At 37.5% G+C, this 13,510-nt stretch overlaps 1 protein-coding gene across 1 annotated transcript in view; it reads left to right on the top strand.

Moving 5' to 3' along the window:
* Positions 1 to 4,489: 4,489 nt before the first annotated feature.
* The window catches only part of LOC110447945 (RNA polymerase II elongation factor ELL-like), a 31,719-nt gene continuing 22,698 nt past the window's right edge, over positions 4,490 to 13,510 (top strand). The window contains exon 1 of the mRNA XM_021493938.1: positions 4,490 to 4,651. Within this exon, the coding sequence (XP_021349613.1) occupies positions 4,520 to 4,651 (132 nt within the window). The 5' untranslated portion in view covers positions 4,490 to 4,519. The remainder of the gene's footprint in view (positions 4,652 to 13,510) is intronic.

Raw genomic sequence — 13,510 nt, 5'->3', positions numbered from 1 at the left:
TCTTATTTTACATGGGTGAGTCTAAGATATACTTTTAAATGCTCCTGGTCTATATGGTAAATTCTGCGCCGTATAGATGATGGTCTAGGTTCTGTAATGCATTGTGTATTGCAAAAGCCTCCTTAACGTCTTCGAAACTCCGGTGGTTAAGCTCACTTACGCTCTCTGCACTCCTTGAATATGTCAGCAAAATTGAAGACATACGACTAGCTATTTGATTGGTCTCGGGTCAAGAAACTGACCGATTACTAGGCTGATGCCTATCTTTTGAAAATTATAGAGGAACATCCCCCGATTTTACTGTTCCGCGACCGCGGAATTTTTTCATGTACATCAAAGGATCAAGTCAGTCTTCTTGACTCATCCACAAGGTGGCACACTGAGCCTTCAATTTGTCTATGGCATATATTCCAGAGGTGGGGAGTACATAAATGAGCGTAACCTCTGGATATCGAGGATGCATTCTCAATGACCTGCTTGTGTGATACATATAGATAGTTCTGTGACTCATCGTCATCTTAGTCTGTATTTGAGTCAAACATGCTCCTACGCAGATACGACTTGTTGGTGTCTGTGTTTACTTGTCAACCCGTCCTGAAGAATTTCAAATGCTTGATTACACTTGGGCTTGGTTGATTAATTAACCAACCTTTGAGCAACGGGGCCAAGTGTCCATTTGAATCTTTGTATGAGAGCAAGTAGCTCGAAATCTTCGAAAAGTTGGGTACAAAACTCTGATAATAGCTACCCATTCAAATGAATCATCAAATATCAGGAACACCTGTCGATCGGTGCTGGCAGAGAGCAATATCGAATAGCCTCTATTTTCACAGGATCAGGTTTAGCTCCCTGATCACCGATTATATAAAAGTATTCAGTTCTTTTTTAAAGAAGCTACATTTCTTCAGCTTCAACTGAAACTCATGTTCTTGTAACTTGTCAAACAGAACCTAAATGTGATGCATATTATGTTCTTGTGGCGTTTTGGAAAACATAGTATCGTATATTTAGACAAAAACAATGTTATTAGGTCACAAGGATCTGGAGAACACGCCAAGATACGTTATGGAGTTTATTTTCAAATTCAGAAGATCAACACAATCCTAAAAAGTTACAAATAAAATCCACAAATGTGAAGATACATGCAAATACATCAATCGGAGAGTATCAGTATAATGTAAATTCTGGGTGTCACCTTGTCATTCCAATACCATCTCACCAACAGAAGGATAATCCGTCGTGTTTATAACTACTTTCACCTGGGAATTGGAAACTGCATTACTAACTGTTAAAAGTTAATAAAATTATCAAATTTTTCAGACTTGCTGGCGCTTTGGTTCTGCTTTTTTGCCTTGTCCAGTTTCTCATTTGTCATTAATCTCCAACTTGTCCTCGTAAAAAACCTTCTATGATTGACTGACCGAAATATTATCTTCTCAAAACGAACCAAGTAACAGTAACTTTAAATACATGATATTGGTTGTTTTAAAAAGAAACTCATGTTTTATTACTGTTTAGAAAATAAATGTTAGAAATGCTTGACAAGGAACCGCCTATCTAAACGTGTAATGATATACATACTTCCACGCCTGTGTTTACATCTAATATTCAATTACATAATGTAGTAATATATTCGGGGGGAAAGCAATTGCCTCTCTGATCTAAGTAATTTACTACAGATCGTCGATATATGGCTTTGTTGTTTGTTTAATAGCTACAGAAAGTTTATTGACAAGATGTACACATACCTAAAAGAAATATGTTCGCGTCGGTGTATGATGAAAGAATGTACACAATGCTACATTTCCGTACGTTAAAGGAAACCTATCACTTTTACAATTCCGGCTTTGCAAAACTAAAATAGTATGTATATATTTGATGCGCCGACCTTTCCGTAGTATACACGAAACAAGAGTTATTCCCCTAGCACGGTAAACATAATCATATAATTATTTAACTACGAATTTTCTAAGAAAATGGGAAAATAAGGAAGCTCCTCTTTTTTGGAAGGGGCGTTATGTTTTTATTTGGGGCGAACTAGTTGGGGCGATATGAATCAAATTTGGGGAGAACTGGTTTGGGGCGTAACGTCTGACACCCATACATTCCATGCACTGTTTTCCCTACAGTTACCTTTCTAACTCTTTTGTTACAGTACACGCCGTTGCCATTTTGGGTGGTCGAGTGGCACCAATGTAACCAATGTAAGGAGAGGTAAATTCCGGCGAACGATCCCGTCCAGATCCGCTACAGATAGCGCACTTGCCATTCAACAAGACAGCCGAGGTTCGACTCTCCAATCGGGCGTGAAAGGGTATGGTCACCTGCCCGACCATGTGTGGGGTTTTCTCCGGGTACTCCGGTTTCCTCCCACATTAAGACCATTTGCTCTTCTATCCGAGCCAACAATCAAGTGATTAATATAAATTGGAATATGTGTTTCATAATAGTCGTAAAAAAATCAATCTATATTTCATACCACTTAGGTTATATAAATGTACATTATGATTAGACCCTTGAATAGTGTTTGGTTCACCAAACCCCTTACAATGGTATAATCATTCCTCAACCCCTTGATAAGTCATACTTAATTATCACAATTAAACATCGAAATTAGAATACCTGATTTGGATATATTGAGCATTAACCTATGTTTTTAAAATGATACGTGTATAGCTACGTTAATGAACATTAATTACGGTTTATATCTTAAATAAATAGTTCACTCTGACGTTATAATATGTCATTTTTAAACCCAATTGTTTATACTGCGTAATTACTTATTTCTCAAGCTTATATATATAGAATAATTTCTCTTTTACGATAGCTTTGGCCTTGTGACCCTGAATGACCTTTTGTAACAGTTAGTGTTGCTATAAACGGCTAGACATGTTACAAACATTACAACACTTTTCATTTAAGAAGAATGAATGCTATATATGACAGATCACTGAAATGTCAATTAAGGTCACTAAGCATACATGTTAGTTTTGACAGTCTGTTAAAACCCCTATATATTTCGAGTTTTACTGTATTTCTTTGGTTTCGTATCGCAACATCCCAGAGAAAAAACACCGACCTTCGGTATAACAGCTAAGTCGGTCATTGTTCTGAAATTATTAATAATTAAAGCTGTGTTTAGTGCAAGGCACAATTATAGCTACACATTTTAGTAACTCAATTCTCCTTCATCCTTAAATTTTCTTTGAAAACTGTGATCTTACCAAAACAGCGGAAAATCAATCTTTAGACATACCTTCTAATGAAATGCGGATATACAAGATTCTGTTGGTTATTGATCTCAATATGATTACTTAGTAATGTCGGAAATTTGGAACGGGTTTTTGGTAAATATTTGAATAACTATCTATTTGACAACAAATTGAAAATATCAAAATAATTCTTCTAAAGAATAATCAGGCATGAACACTCTACTCTCGATGAAATGGAAGAAATTATATTACGAGAGAAAAACTATAGAAAAACGATATAGAAACGTCGACCGAATACCGACTTCGTCAGTGAAGTGTAGACATAAAACACCTCAACCAACCAACCAACGATAGAAAAGTGGAAAAATCTATATTCATTTTTTGTGATATGAAAGAATTTCAGTAAAACATAAACAAGAATTCTTTTAAACATATGACACATCTTGTTTATGTTTGGGTGTATCTTCATAGACTATCTACTACAGGCTCCATAATAATGACAGAGATCCTTAAACTTGGACAGATACATTTGGTTAACAACATTTGCCCCGCTGTAAAACCGGAAACTGCACTTATTTTAGTCTTTCAACTTACCTTTATTATAGATATTTTGTTTAACGATGATTTTTTTTAATAACACGAACTTTAAAGAGGCATAGGGTGAAATATGTAAAGGAAGTTCTCACGGTGAACATACATGCAAACATGTATCAAGACAGGCAATGGGTTAACAAAACGAACTTTAATGGGTTATCTTCTTACTCAAATACAACGAGCTTTATGGGTTATCTTCTTACTCAAATACAACGAACTTTATGGGTTATCTTCTAACTCAAATACAACGAACTTTAATGGGTTATCTTCTTACTCAAACACAACGAACTTTAATGGGTTTTTTTTACTCAAATACAAAATCTTGGTTCCGAAATTTCATAGTATACATTGGTAAAATAAATACGTTTAAATTAAACAAGAGTCACTTTACTTATAGACGCAATTAATTAGTGTTGTGCTACCGTAGGCCAAGTAAGATTCTATTAGAGTTATTTCCCTTTGAAGAGCTTTTCTTCTACCCTTTATTTTCAAGGTGCGCTAAGTCTTCTATATTTATTTATTTTACCAAAAAAATAATGTTTTGGGTATATTTATTAAAAAATATCAATAAACCCTGAAATATCCAATCGTTTTTTGTCCTAATATTTATATTAAAGGGTGAACAATATGTTATTTTGACTTTTTTGACAGTCGATAATTTTATACATTTTGAGACGGCCCCCGACGAAAATCCCTCTGTGATCAGACCTAACATGGCAGCGCTGGCAGAAGGCCGTCAGTATGGGCTCTCATCGTCAATTTCATCTCAGGAGCACAAAACTGTGGTCCAAGTTAAGTTAACAGACTCAGCCCTAAAATCTATTGACGAATTCCTCAAAATCAAGGTAAGTCTCTTGAATTTTCTCCGGTTTGGGAGTAATGAATGTGAAAAGTCAGAAGCACATATCGGAATGATTTTGCAAAGTCGACAAAATTGTTTTTGGTATTATCATATTCCTGGCCAGGATTTGATTATATTCTATATTTATCAATGAAAATTGTTATTTAATGATACAGAGCGACCGGCTACAAACTTCAATTGAAACAGTATTTAATATTCAGACGAGATAATTGACAAAAATGTCAGAAATATCCGCTCAATATGGTCAGCATTATGTCAATATTTTGCGTCTGTTCTTCGATCCCGGACATCAAAATATATTGTGTGTCATCATATCTCTTGGGATTAAAACATGAAGGATTATAAATGATTTCATTTAGCCTTTTTCGTCCGGGAAGTTGTGTGACCCGATATGGTAACGGATACAATGATATGCACCAGTAGTCTACCTGTTGCCAACATAACCGTTACGTTACACAGTAGTCCTAACATATGTTCTTGATAAGTATGATCGGTGGGCCTCTAGATTTTCATATAACATCAACTCAAGTGTTACAAAAGACAAGTACTTGAACATATGTTTGAAAAATAACACTATTTATAATTCTAGCTGATGAATTAAAAAGCATTTTACTTAAATTCTCCATTAGAAAAATATTTTATGTTGATAGTATAAACCCATAACAGAAAGCTGTCAAATTGTGTCAAGATATAACAGCAAAATGTTATTATAAGCTATGTGTGAAATTAGCAGTTGCCCCGGTGCCACAGCTGTGATAAATGTTGTAGGTCCATGATAAAATACCAATACATACATACCTATATATATATACACACTATAGAGCACAGTACAATGACAGTACTTAACTCATATCTTAAACATTCATATCAAAATAACTCAATACATTGTGTTTGTTAAAGTAAGACAAATTCTGTACCACAATATATATGACACCAATTTGTCTACCTAGCAATTATAAATGTATACAAGTAACAAATTTCCACATCAACCTCACTACAAAAGTACATAGACTTTAGGTGAAAGAATAAGTAGCTGCAAGTTACTCTATAGTTGCAAGCAATTTTTGTTGAAGAGACCAAAAAAACCTGTTGGAGTTCCAACTTTAGAGTTGTTGTTCATGATAGCTTGTCAGATCCCAGGCCAGTGTATGCTGTTTTTTAGGGGGGGGGGGGGGATAAATGATTTTTAGCCCTGCTTAACTAGTGTCTGTGTTTTCATTCCTTTCTCATAAATTTATAGATTCAAGTTCAACTGTCTAGTGTACAATTTCATATTTATACTGTACAGTTACCCACAAACAGCTGTTGGAAAGATTTTTCTAGCATTAATTATAAGCTAATATAGACAATTTTCACAGATTCCAGCAGAAAATGTACTAGCCCCAGGCATTGAGTTACTGGTATACATAGCAGAATTGTACATCCCTATTTGACTGTAGTTAGTCCCTACAGGAAAGCCCAAAACACAGTTTTTAGGTTGCTTGAATCGAAGTCCAAATACAGGGTGAGGATATTGGTTAGACAGCTTTGGTATGTGACTACATCGTTAGACAGTTTGTGGTTTAGCAAGGAACCTTGCAATAGATAATTTTGACGAGGTGAAGAAACTAGTGTAAGACTGTTCTCTGGTCAGACAGTTCGTAATGGGGTGAGGAACCTCTGGTTATAGACCATTTGTGTCGGGATGATGAACATCCATTTTCTGAAATCCAAGGGTTCCCTTTGATATCGACATATCTTTTCTACACTTGTGGAATATGTCATGACAGAATCGAAGATGTTTTACCTGTCACCTTGCAGATGATACTTGTCTGATGTCTTCAACGATAGAAATCACATGTTGTAACAATAATACTTACAGGCTTGAAGTTTGGTGTTTGCCCTCTGTCATCCTCAAGGACACATGTATCAGCCTAACGATTAGTCAGGTTTTAATACCTGAAAAACAATCATGTATCTCACCAGAAGCTTTCAGTGTTGTCATGGCATATTCCAATTAAAGTACAGAGAAGATCAGCGAAATTAAAGGGGAACCAGGACCTCTGAACAGACTGTTTGTGGCTGGGGAAGGAAACTGATCAGACTGTTTGTTGCTGGGTGAGGAAACGGATCAGACTGTTTGTGGCTGGGGGGGGGAACTGAACAGACTGTTTGTGGCTGGGGAAGGAAACTGATCAGACCGTTTTAGTATCTGTGACATGGTGAGGCAACTGATCAGACTGTTTGTGGTCGGGTGAGGAAACTGATCAGCCTGTTTGTGGCTGGGTGAGGAAACTGATCAGACTGTTTTAGTATCTGTGACATGGTGAGGAAACTGATCAGACTGTTTGTGGCTGGGTGAGGAAACTGATCAGTCTGTTTGTGGCTGGGTAGGGAAACTGATCAGACTGTTTGTGGCTGGGTGAGGAAACTGATCAGTCTGTTTGTGGCTGTGTGAGGAAACTGATCCGTCTGTTTGTGGCTGTGTGAGGAAACTAATCAGACTGTTTTAGTATCTGTGACCTGGGGAGGAAACTGATGAGACTGTTTGTGGCTGGGTAAGGAAACTGATCAGTCTGTTCGTGGCTGGGTGAGGAATCTGATCAGTCTGTTTGTGGCTGGGTGAGGAAACGGATCCGACTGTTTGTGGCTGGGGAAGGAAACTGATCAGTCTGTTTGTGACTGGGTGAGGAAACTGCTCAGACTGTTCGTGGCTGGGTGAGGAATCTGATCAGTCTGTTTTTGGCTGGGGGGGGGAACTGAACAGACCGTTTGTGGCTGGGGGAGGGAACTGGTCAGACTGTTTGTGGGTGGGTGAGGAACCTGATCAGTGTGTTTGTGGCTGGGTGAGGAATCTGATCAGTCTGTTTGTGGCTGTGTGAGGAAACTGATCAGTCTGTTCGTGGCTGGGGGAGGAAAATTGTTAGACTGTTTGTTGCTGGGGGGGGAAACTAATCAGACTGTTAGTGGCTGGGTGAGGAATCTGATCAGTCTGTTTGTGACTGGGTGAGGAAACTAGTCAGACTGTTAGTGGCTGGGTGAGGGAACTGGTTAGACTATTTGTGGCTGGGGGAGGGAACTTATCCGACTGGTTTTTTCTGGGGGAGGGAACTGGTCAGACTGTTTGTGGATGGGGGAGGGAACTGGTCAGACTGTTTGTGGGTGGGTGAGGAACCTGATCAGTGTGTTTGTGGCTGGGTGAGGTAAATGATCAGACTGTTTTTTGCTGGGGGGGGGAAAAAATCAGGCTGTTTGTGGCAGGGGGAGGAAACTGAATAAACTCATTTTGGGGGGGGGGGGGAAAAAATCAGGCTGTTTGTGGCAGGGGGGGGGAACTGATTCGACTGTTTGTGGGTGGGTGAGGAACCTGATCAGTGTGTTTGTGGCTGGGTAGGGAAACTGATCAGACCGTTTTAGTATCTGTGACAGGGTGAGGAAACTGATTAGTCTGTTTGTGGGTGGGTGAGGAACCTGATCAGTGTGTTTGTGGCTGGGTGAGGAAGCTGATCAGACTGTTTTTGGATCTGTGACATGGGGAGGAAACTGATGAGACTGTTTGTGGCTGGGGGAGGGAACTGATCCGACTGTTTGTTGCTGGGTGAGGCAACTAGTCAGACTGTTAGTGGATGGGTGAGGAAACTGATTAGACTATTTGTGGCTGGGTTATTAGAATTGACCCTGGGGTCTGGCCACCACCCTAGGGACATAGTTTCTGAGTCACAACGAGGAAACAGTTGAGATCCCACCCCCTTCCCCATAACAATGCATACATTTGCAAGGCATGAAAAATCTAATACAGATATGCCACAATGATTGGCCTTGGGGTCAGGTCCTATCCCTGGGAGCTTATTTGAAGATTCTTTTTGCCATGATTGCTTAAATATCCAGGTGAGCAGTACAGGCCCTCTGGGACTTTTGTTCTTGTTAAAATCAAGAGATTAAAACAATTCAACAGTACTCTGTGACCAAAAACAAACATTGTATTTGGTTTTATTTATGCGCACCTTAGAAAGAAAAAAACATCTTCGATAGTGGTAATAGTCAGAATTTCAATTCATCAGTAATAATTTCCAATAACAAAACAGAAACTGGAAGGCCTACACATGGAAACTGATCAGACTGTTTGTGGCTGGGTGAGGAAACTGATCAGACTGTTTGTGGCTGGGTGAGGAAACTGATCAGACTGTTTGTGGCTGGGTTATTAGAATTGACCCAGGGGTCTGGCCACCACCCTAGCGACATAGTTCCACCCTAGGGACATAGTTTCTGAGTCACGACGAGGAAACAGTTGAGATCCCCCCCACACACACACACACAAACAGTTGAGATCCCACCCAATCCCCATAACAATACCTACATTTGCTAGGCATGAAAAATCTAATACAGATATGCCACAATGATTGGCCTTGGGGTCAGGTCCTATCCCTGGGAGCTTATTTGAAGATTTCTTTTGCTATGATTGCTTAGATATCCAGGTGAGCAGTACAGGCCCTCTGGGTCTTTTGTTCTTGTTAAAATCAAGACCTTAAAACATTTTCACAGTACCCTGTGACCAAAAACAAACATTGTATTTGGTTTTATTTATACGCACTCTGAAAAATAAATTCATCTTCGATAGTGGTAATAGTCAGAATTTCAATTCATCAGTAATAATTTCCAATAACAAAACAGAAACTGAAATGCTTACACATGGAAATTCAACCTTTAGCCTAATAATGCAAGCTGTGAAAAAGACCTCCCTTGACTGCCACATGCCAGGGTCAATGAACAAGTCTGCATCATCTCCATGCAAGCATGCCCCAGACTCAGATGTGTGTATACATAAGATCCTGACCTCCTGGTGATAACAGTGCCACCCCCTGGCTAGAAAGTCTCCCTGCTATTTTGAGAAGTGTTTATAAAATATGAAATTGTGACGTATTGCTATACAAAGTTTTGTATAAATTCAGTGTGAAAGTGAAAGTTGAGTGGTACATATACTAAAGCAGTTAGACTGTGTGCCGATCTTCTTGGAACAATTTTTATACTGGCGTCAAGTTTGTGGAAGAGTGACACAACAGTGGGATATTTATATGTATGGACATGAAAACTCATGATCACTAGTCAGTTGGGGTAGTTGTTTCCAGTTTTTGTGTCGCCTACGACGGATGTCGAAAAGACTCATAGGCGCTGCTTTGTCGGCGGCGTCGTCAACAATGTAAAGGTTTTGCGTTTAGCTCTGTTTCTGACAAAGCTACACCAACAAAACCTCGATCATAGATGTAGCATGGGTAGTGGAGCCTACTGCACTAAAAACATTTCATTGATTTCTGCATTTTTTTGGTAAAAACCTCAAATTTCTGGACTTAGAAAAAAACTCAACATTAAGGTTTTGCGTTTACATAGCTCTTGCATATTAGGCTCTTTATGACAAAGTACAAGAGCTAGACCAACCAAACCTCAATCAAACATGTATCATGGGTAGTAGAGCCTACTACTCTAAAAACATTTCATGGATTTCTGCACTTTTTCGGATAAAAAATATCAATGTTATGTTTTCACATTTAGGTCCGTTTCCTTATGTACTACATATATGTCAAATGCTTATTATATTGACAAAGCGGGACAGGCGACACATATTATTACACTTAATTCTTGTTACTTATCCTTGTGCAAAAATTTCTGTCTTAACCATTATTATTTAACAAGATAAGCAGTATCAAATTTTCACAAATCATTATCAATCGGGCTGGTGCATGCAACTGCCTTTAGAACCACTACTCAAGCTGGAGGTTTCACTAGACGTCAGACTATCGGGCTAACCTCATTTTCTGGCCATGAACCTGCAACCCAGAATACAAATACTTTCCAATGACATTACCTCATTAATGCCAATTATATAATGGCCATGAACTATTATTAAAAGTTCTCCAAAAAGGTGATGCATACTTAGTGGCTACTGATCTGGAAAAATGATATAATTTGTAAATAATGCAACTATGAGTGAATTGAACCCAGTTTCAAGGTTACATATAACGGGATTGAACATGTAAAGAGTCTGATGATTGTAAGCCATTGTTTCCAGAAAATAATATAAAGGGGAAATGAAAAATATGGTACTTCTGTTCCCAAGTAGAACATGTTAGGTATTGTAAACTCTAGGTTATCTAGAGCAAAACTTGTGTGTTGTCATCACCTACAACTATATATAGGATGGTGATTTGCATTTACCAAACAGTCTACCGTTGTACCATGTGTCTGGGTCTGTTTGTGTAAAAATGGAAGCTAACGCAAGTAAATAACTGATTAAAAACAAAGCAAACTAATTCAATGTTTTGTTTAATTTCGTATTTATAAGAAAAAATCATGTTAAATGTTGACAGAAAAAATTATAATAATTGACAGTATTGATCCTGAAGCAAAATCAATCTAAAAAAACAAACGTGTTCAAATCACACTGAAAATGCTTTTAACTCATTCACCCCTGAAGTTTCATAATGAACTATTCCAACATTTGAATTGGAAGAGTTCAAATATGTCTTCGGGGGTGAATGGAAGAGTTCAAATGTGTCTTCGGGGGTGAATGGAAGAGTTCAAAAGTGTCTACAGGGGTGAATAAGTTAACTGACAAGTAATTATAAACCTCAGATCAATTGATCAGCTTAAATCTTCTGAAAATCTGAAGACAGCCTTTGGAATGGTACAAGGCTATTCGAAGTAAGAATGTACTGTATGTACACAGAACGCCGACTTCCGTCAGTGAGATGAAACCCGTAAGGACGGATTCATGTAGGTGTTAACCCTTCAACCAACCAACCAATGTATGTACACCTGTACACCCTCTGGCTAACGATGTATCCTACTATCCTACCTGTACACCACTCGTCACCAGCTGGTCATGGTACAGCAGCTTGCATGTAGGGCAAGGTTAAGGTCGCTCATCAAGGTGTCTGAAGTACCTTTTTAGGAGACGATTGATTGGGTTCATGTGAAGTACTGTACATGTGTTTGGATTTTTTCACCATAATATTTCAGTGAGGTAGCTCTCTAACGATGACATCATGGTCAGTACACCAATATACTGCCTTCATCAGCACACACACATACAAAACTGTATATAACAGACATGGAGGCACATCCTAAATGGCCTTAGCTGTTAATAGGACACTATATAAATGAACCCATTTTGGAGTACATATAAAGATGTTATGAAATTCTACATAAATGAACTTTGTAATGTATATTACCTATTTCTCATAAACTTCTTGATTGATGTTGTGTATCCAGTCTAAAACAAAGATACCCACCCCATATAATGCTAGGATTAGGTCTAATAAACAGCATTTGTCAAAAACCAAGGTAGCTTTTAAGGATAGATTATGATAAAAAAAATACCTTGCATTTAAAACTCTTGATATCGATATACCATGCCTTTTTCCAAGATCCATTGTTAATAAATGACGGCCATTCAATTAAATAGAACATTATTATTGAAGGTATAATAATCAACCAAATATGTTCACCAATGTTTACAATTATTATTATCGATAAGAAAATTACTTTTCTTCATTGAAATCCCCCTCCTTTAGAATTTATTACTTTTTTCAGGAAAAAGGAGGTTTTGCCCATAAAACTTAAGATTTGTCTTGATGTGCACGGGTGAAATTAATCTTTTTGTGATAAGATTTTGTCCTGATGTGCACGGGTGAAATTAATCTTTTTGTGATAAGATTTTGTCCTGATGTGCACGGGTGAAATTAATCTTTTTGTGATAAGATTTTGTCCTGATGTGCACTGGTGAAATTAATCTTTTTGTGATAAGATTTTGTCCTGATGAATAAATCTATTGTTGTCACCCCGATCATTATTGGTGAAAATCGTCAGTACACTGTGACACCTGACAATGTGCCCTGTGGTTTTGTATCTTTGTCTGGGAGATAGATATCCTGAATTATTAATTACATGTCTGCCTATATACTTACAACCTTAACACAGTGCCTCAGAGAGTGTCCCTCATGACATAGGTCTTACAGCATATATATACATTCTGCCTTACAAACATTAATCTGTCAGGGCTATAACTTTGACATGTACTTTTCGTTAACACATACACACATCTGTAGATATACATGCATGGATCTACAGTTGTTCATGCTTTGGTATGCTGTGTTATAGGTTTTATGTTGCATGTTTATATAGACATGTACATAAGGGATGTATCACAAAAGCATTTAATTACACTCACTTTAGGTCACCAACCTACCTATTCTCGGTGAAAAAAATCACGGTTTTATACCAATTCGTTCAGAAATATCGACTATGAAAATAAAAAGGGAAAAAATAGTTTTAAAAAAAATTGTGTGTTTATTTAAGAAATAAAACAACAATGAAATGCATCACATTTCACATAATGTTTGGAAGTTAGGATGGGGTCTTCTTTGTATATATTCAAAACTTGTTGGTGTATCAAAGTTTTAATCAACGGTGGGTGTGTGTAGAAACTGACCTTTACTCAATATTCTGTACAGAAAATTAAAAAGATCTGTGGGCCGACAGGTTCTTCGTAAAGAGTTTTAAGATATTGTTTATCTCAGGGTGGTTCGCAGCAAAAATTATTGCTTAGCATCATCAAATCAAATGTAGAAATATACAAGTATGCATATATATATACACACAAATGTACTTGTATGCTAGATACAGTACAATTATGCCAGGTATAGTATATATTTGAAACCTTCGGATTAACACTCAGCATTGTACATTATACAGTGTTTATTCATTATTATAACATAAAATGTAGAAGCACAAATTAAGAAGGAAGACAATTTATGATGTATGCATATATATATGTTAAACTTTGGGGGCTGTCATCGCTAGCTGTTTA

The sequence above is a fragment of the Mizuhopecten yessoensis genome, unplaced genomic scaffold (assembly GCF_002113885.1).
Source record: "Mizuhopecten yessoensis strain PY_sf001 unplaced genomic scaffold, ASM211388v2 scaffold3689, whole genome shotgun sequence".
NCBI classification, from domain to species: Eukaryota; Metazoa; Mollusca; class Bivalvia; order Pectinida; family Pectinidae; genus Mizuhopecten; species Mizuhopecten yessoensis.
This window is presented reverse-complemented; position numbering and strand designations above follow the sequence as displayed.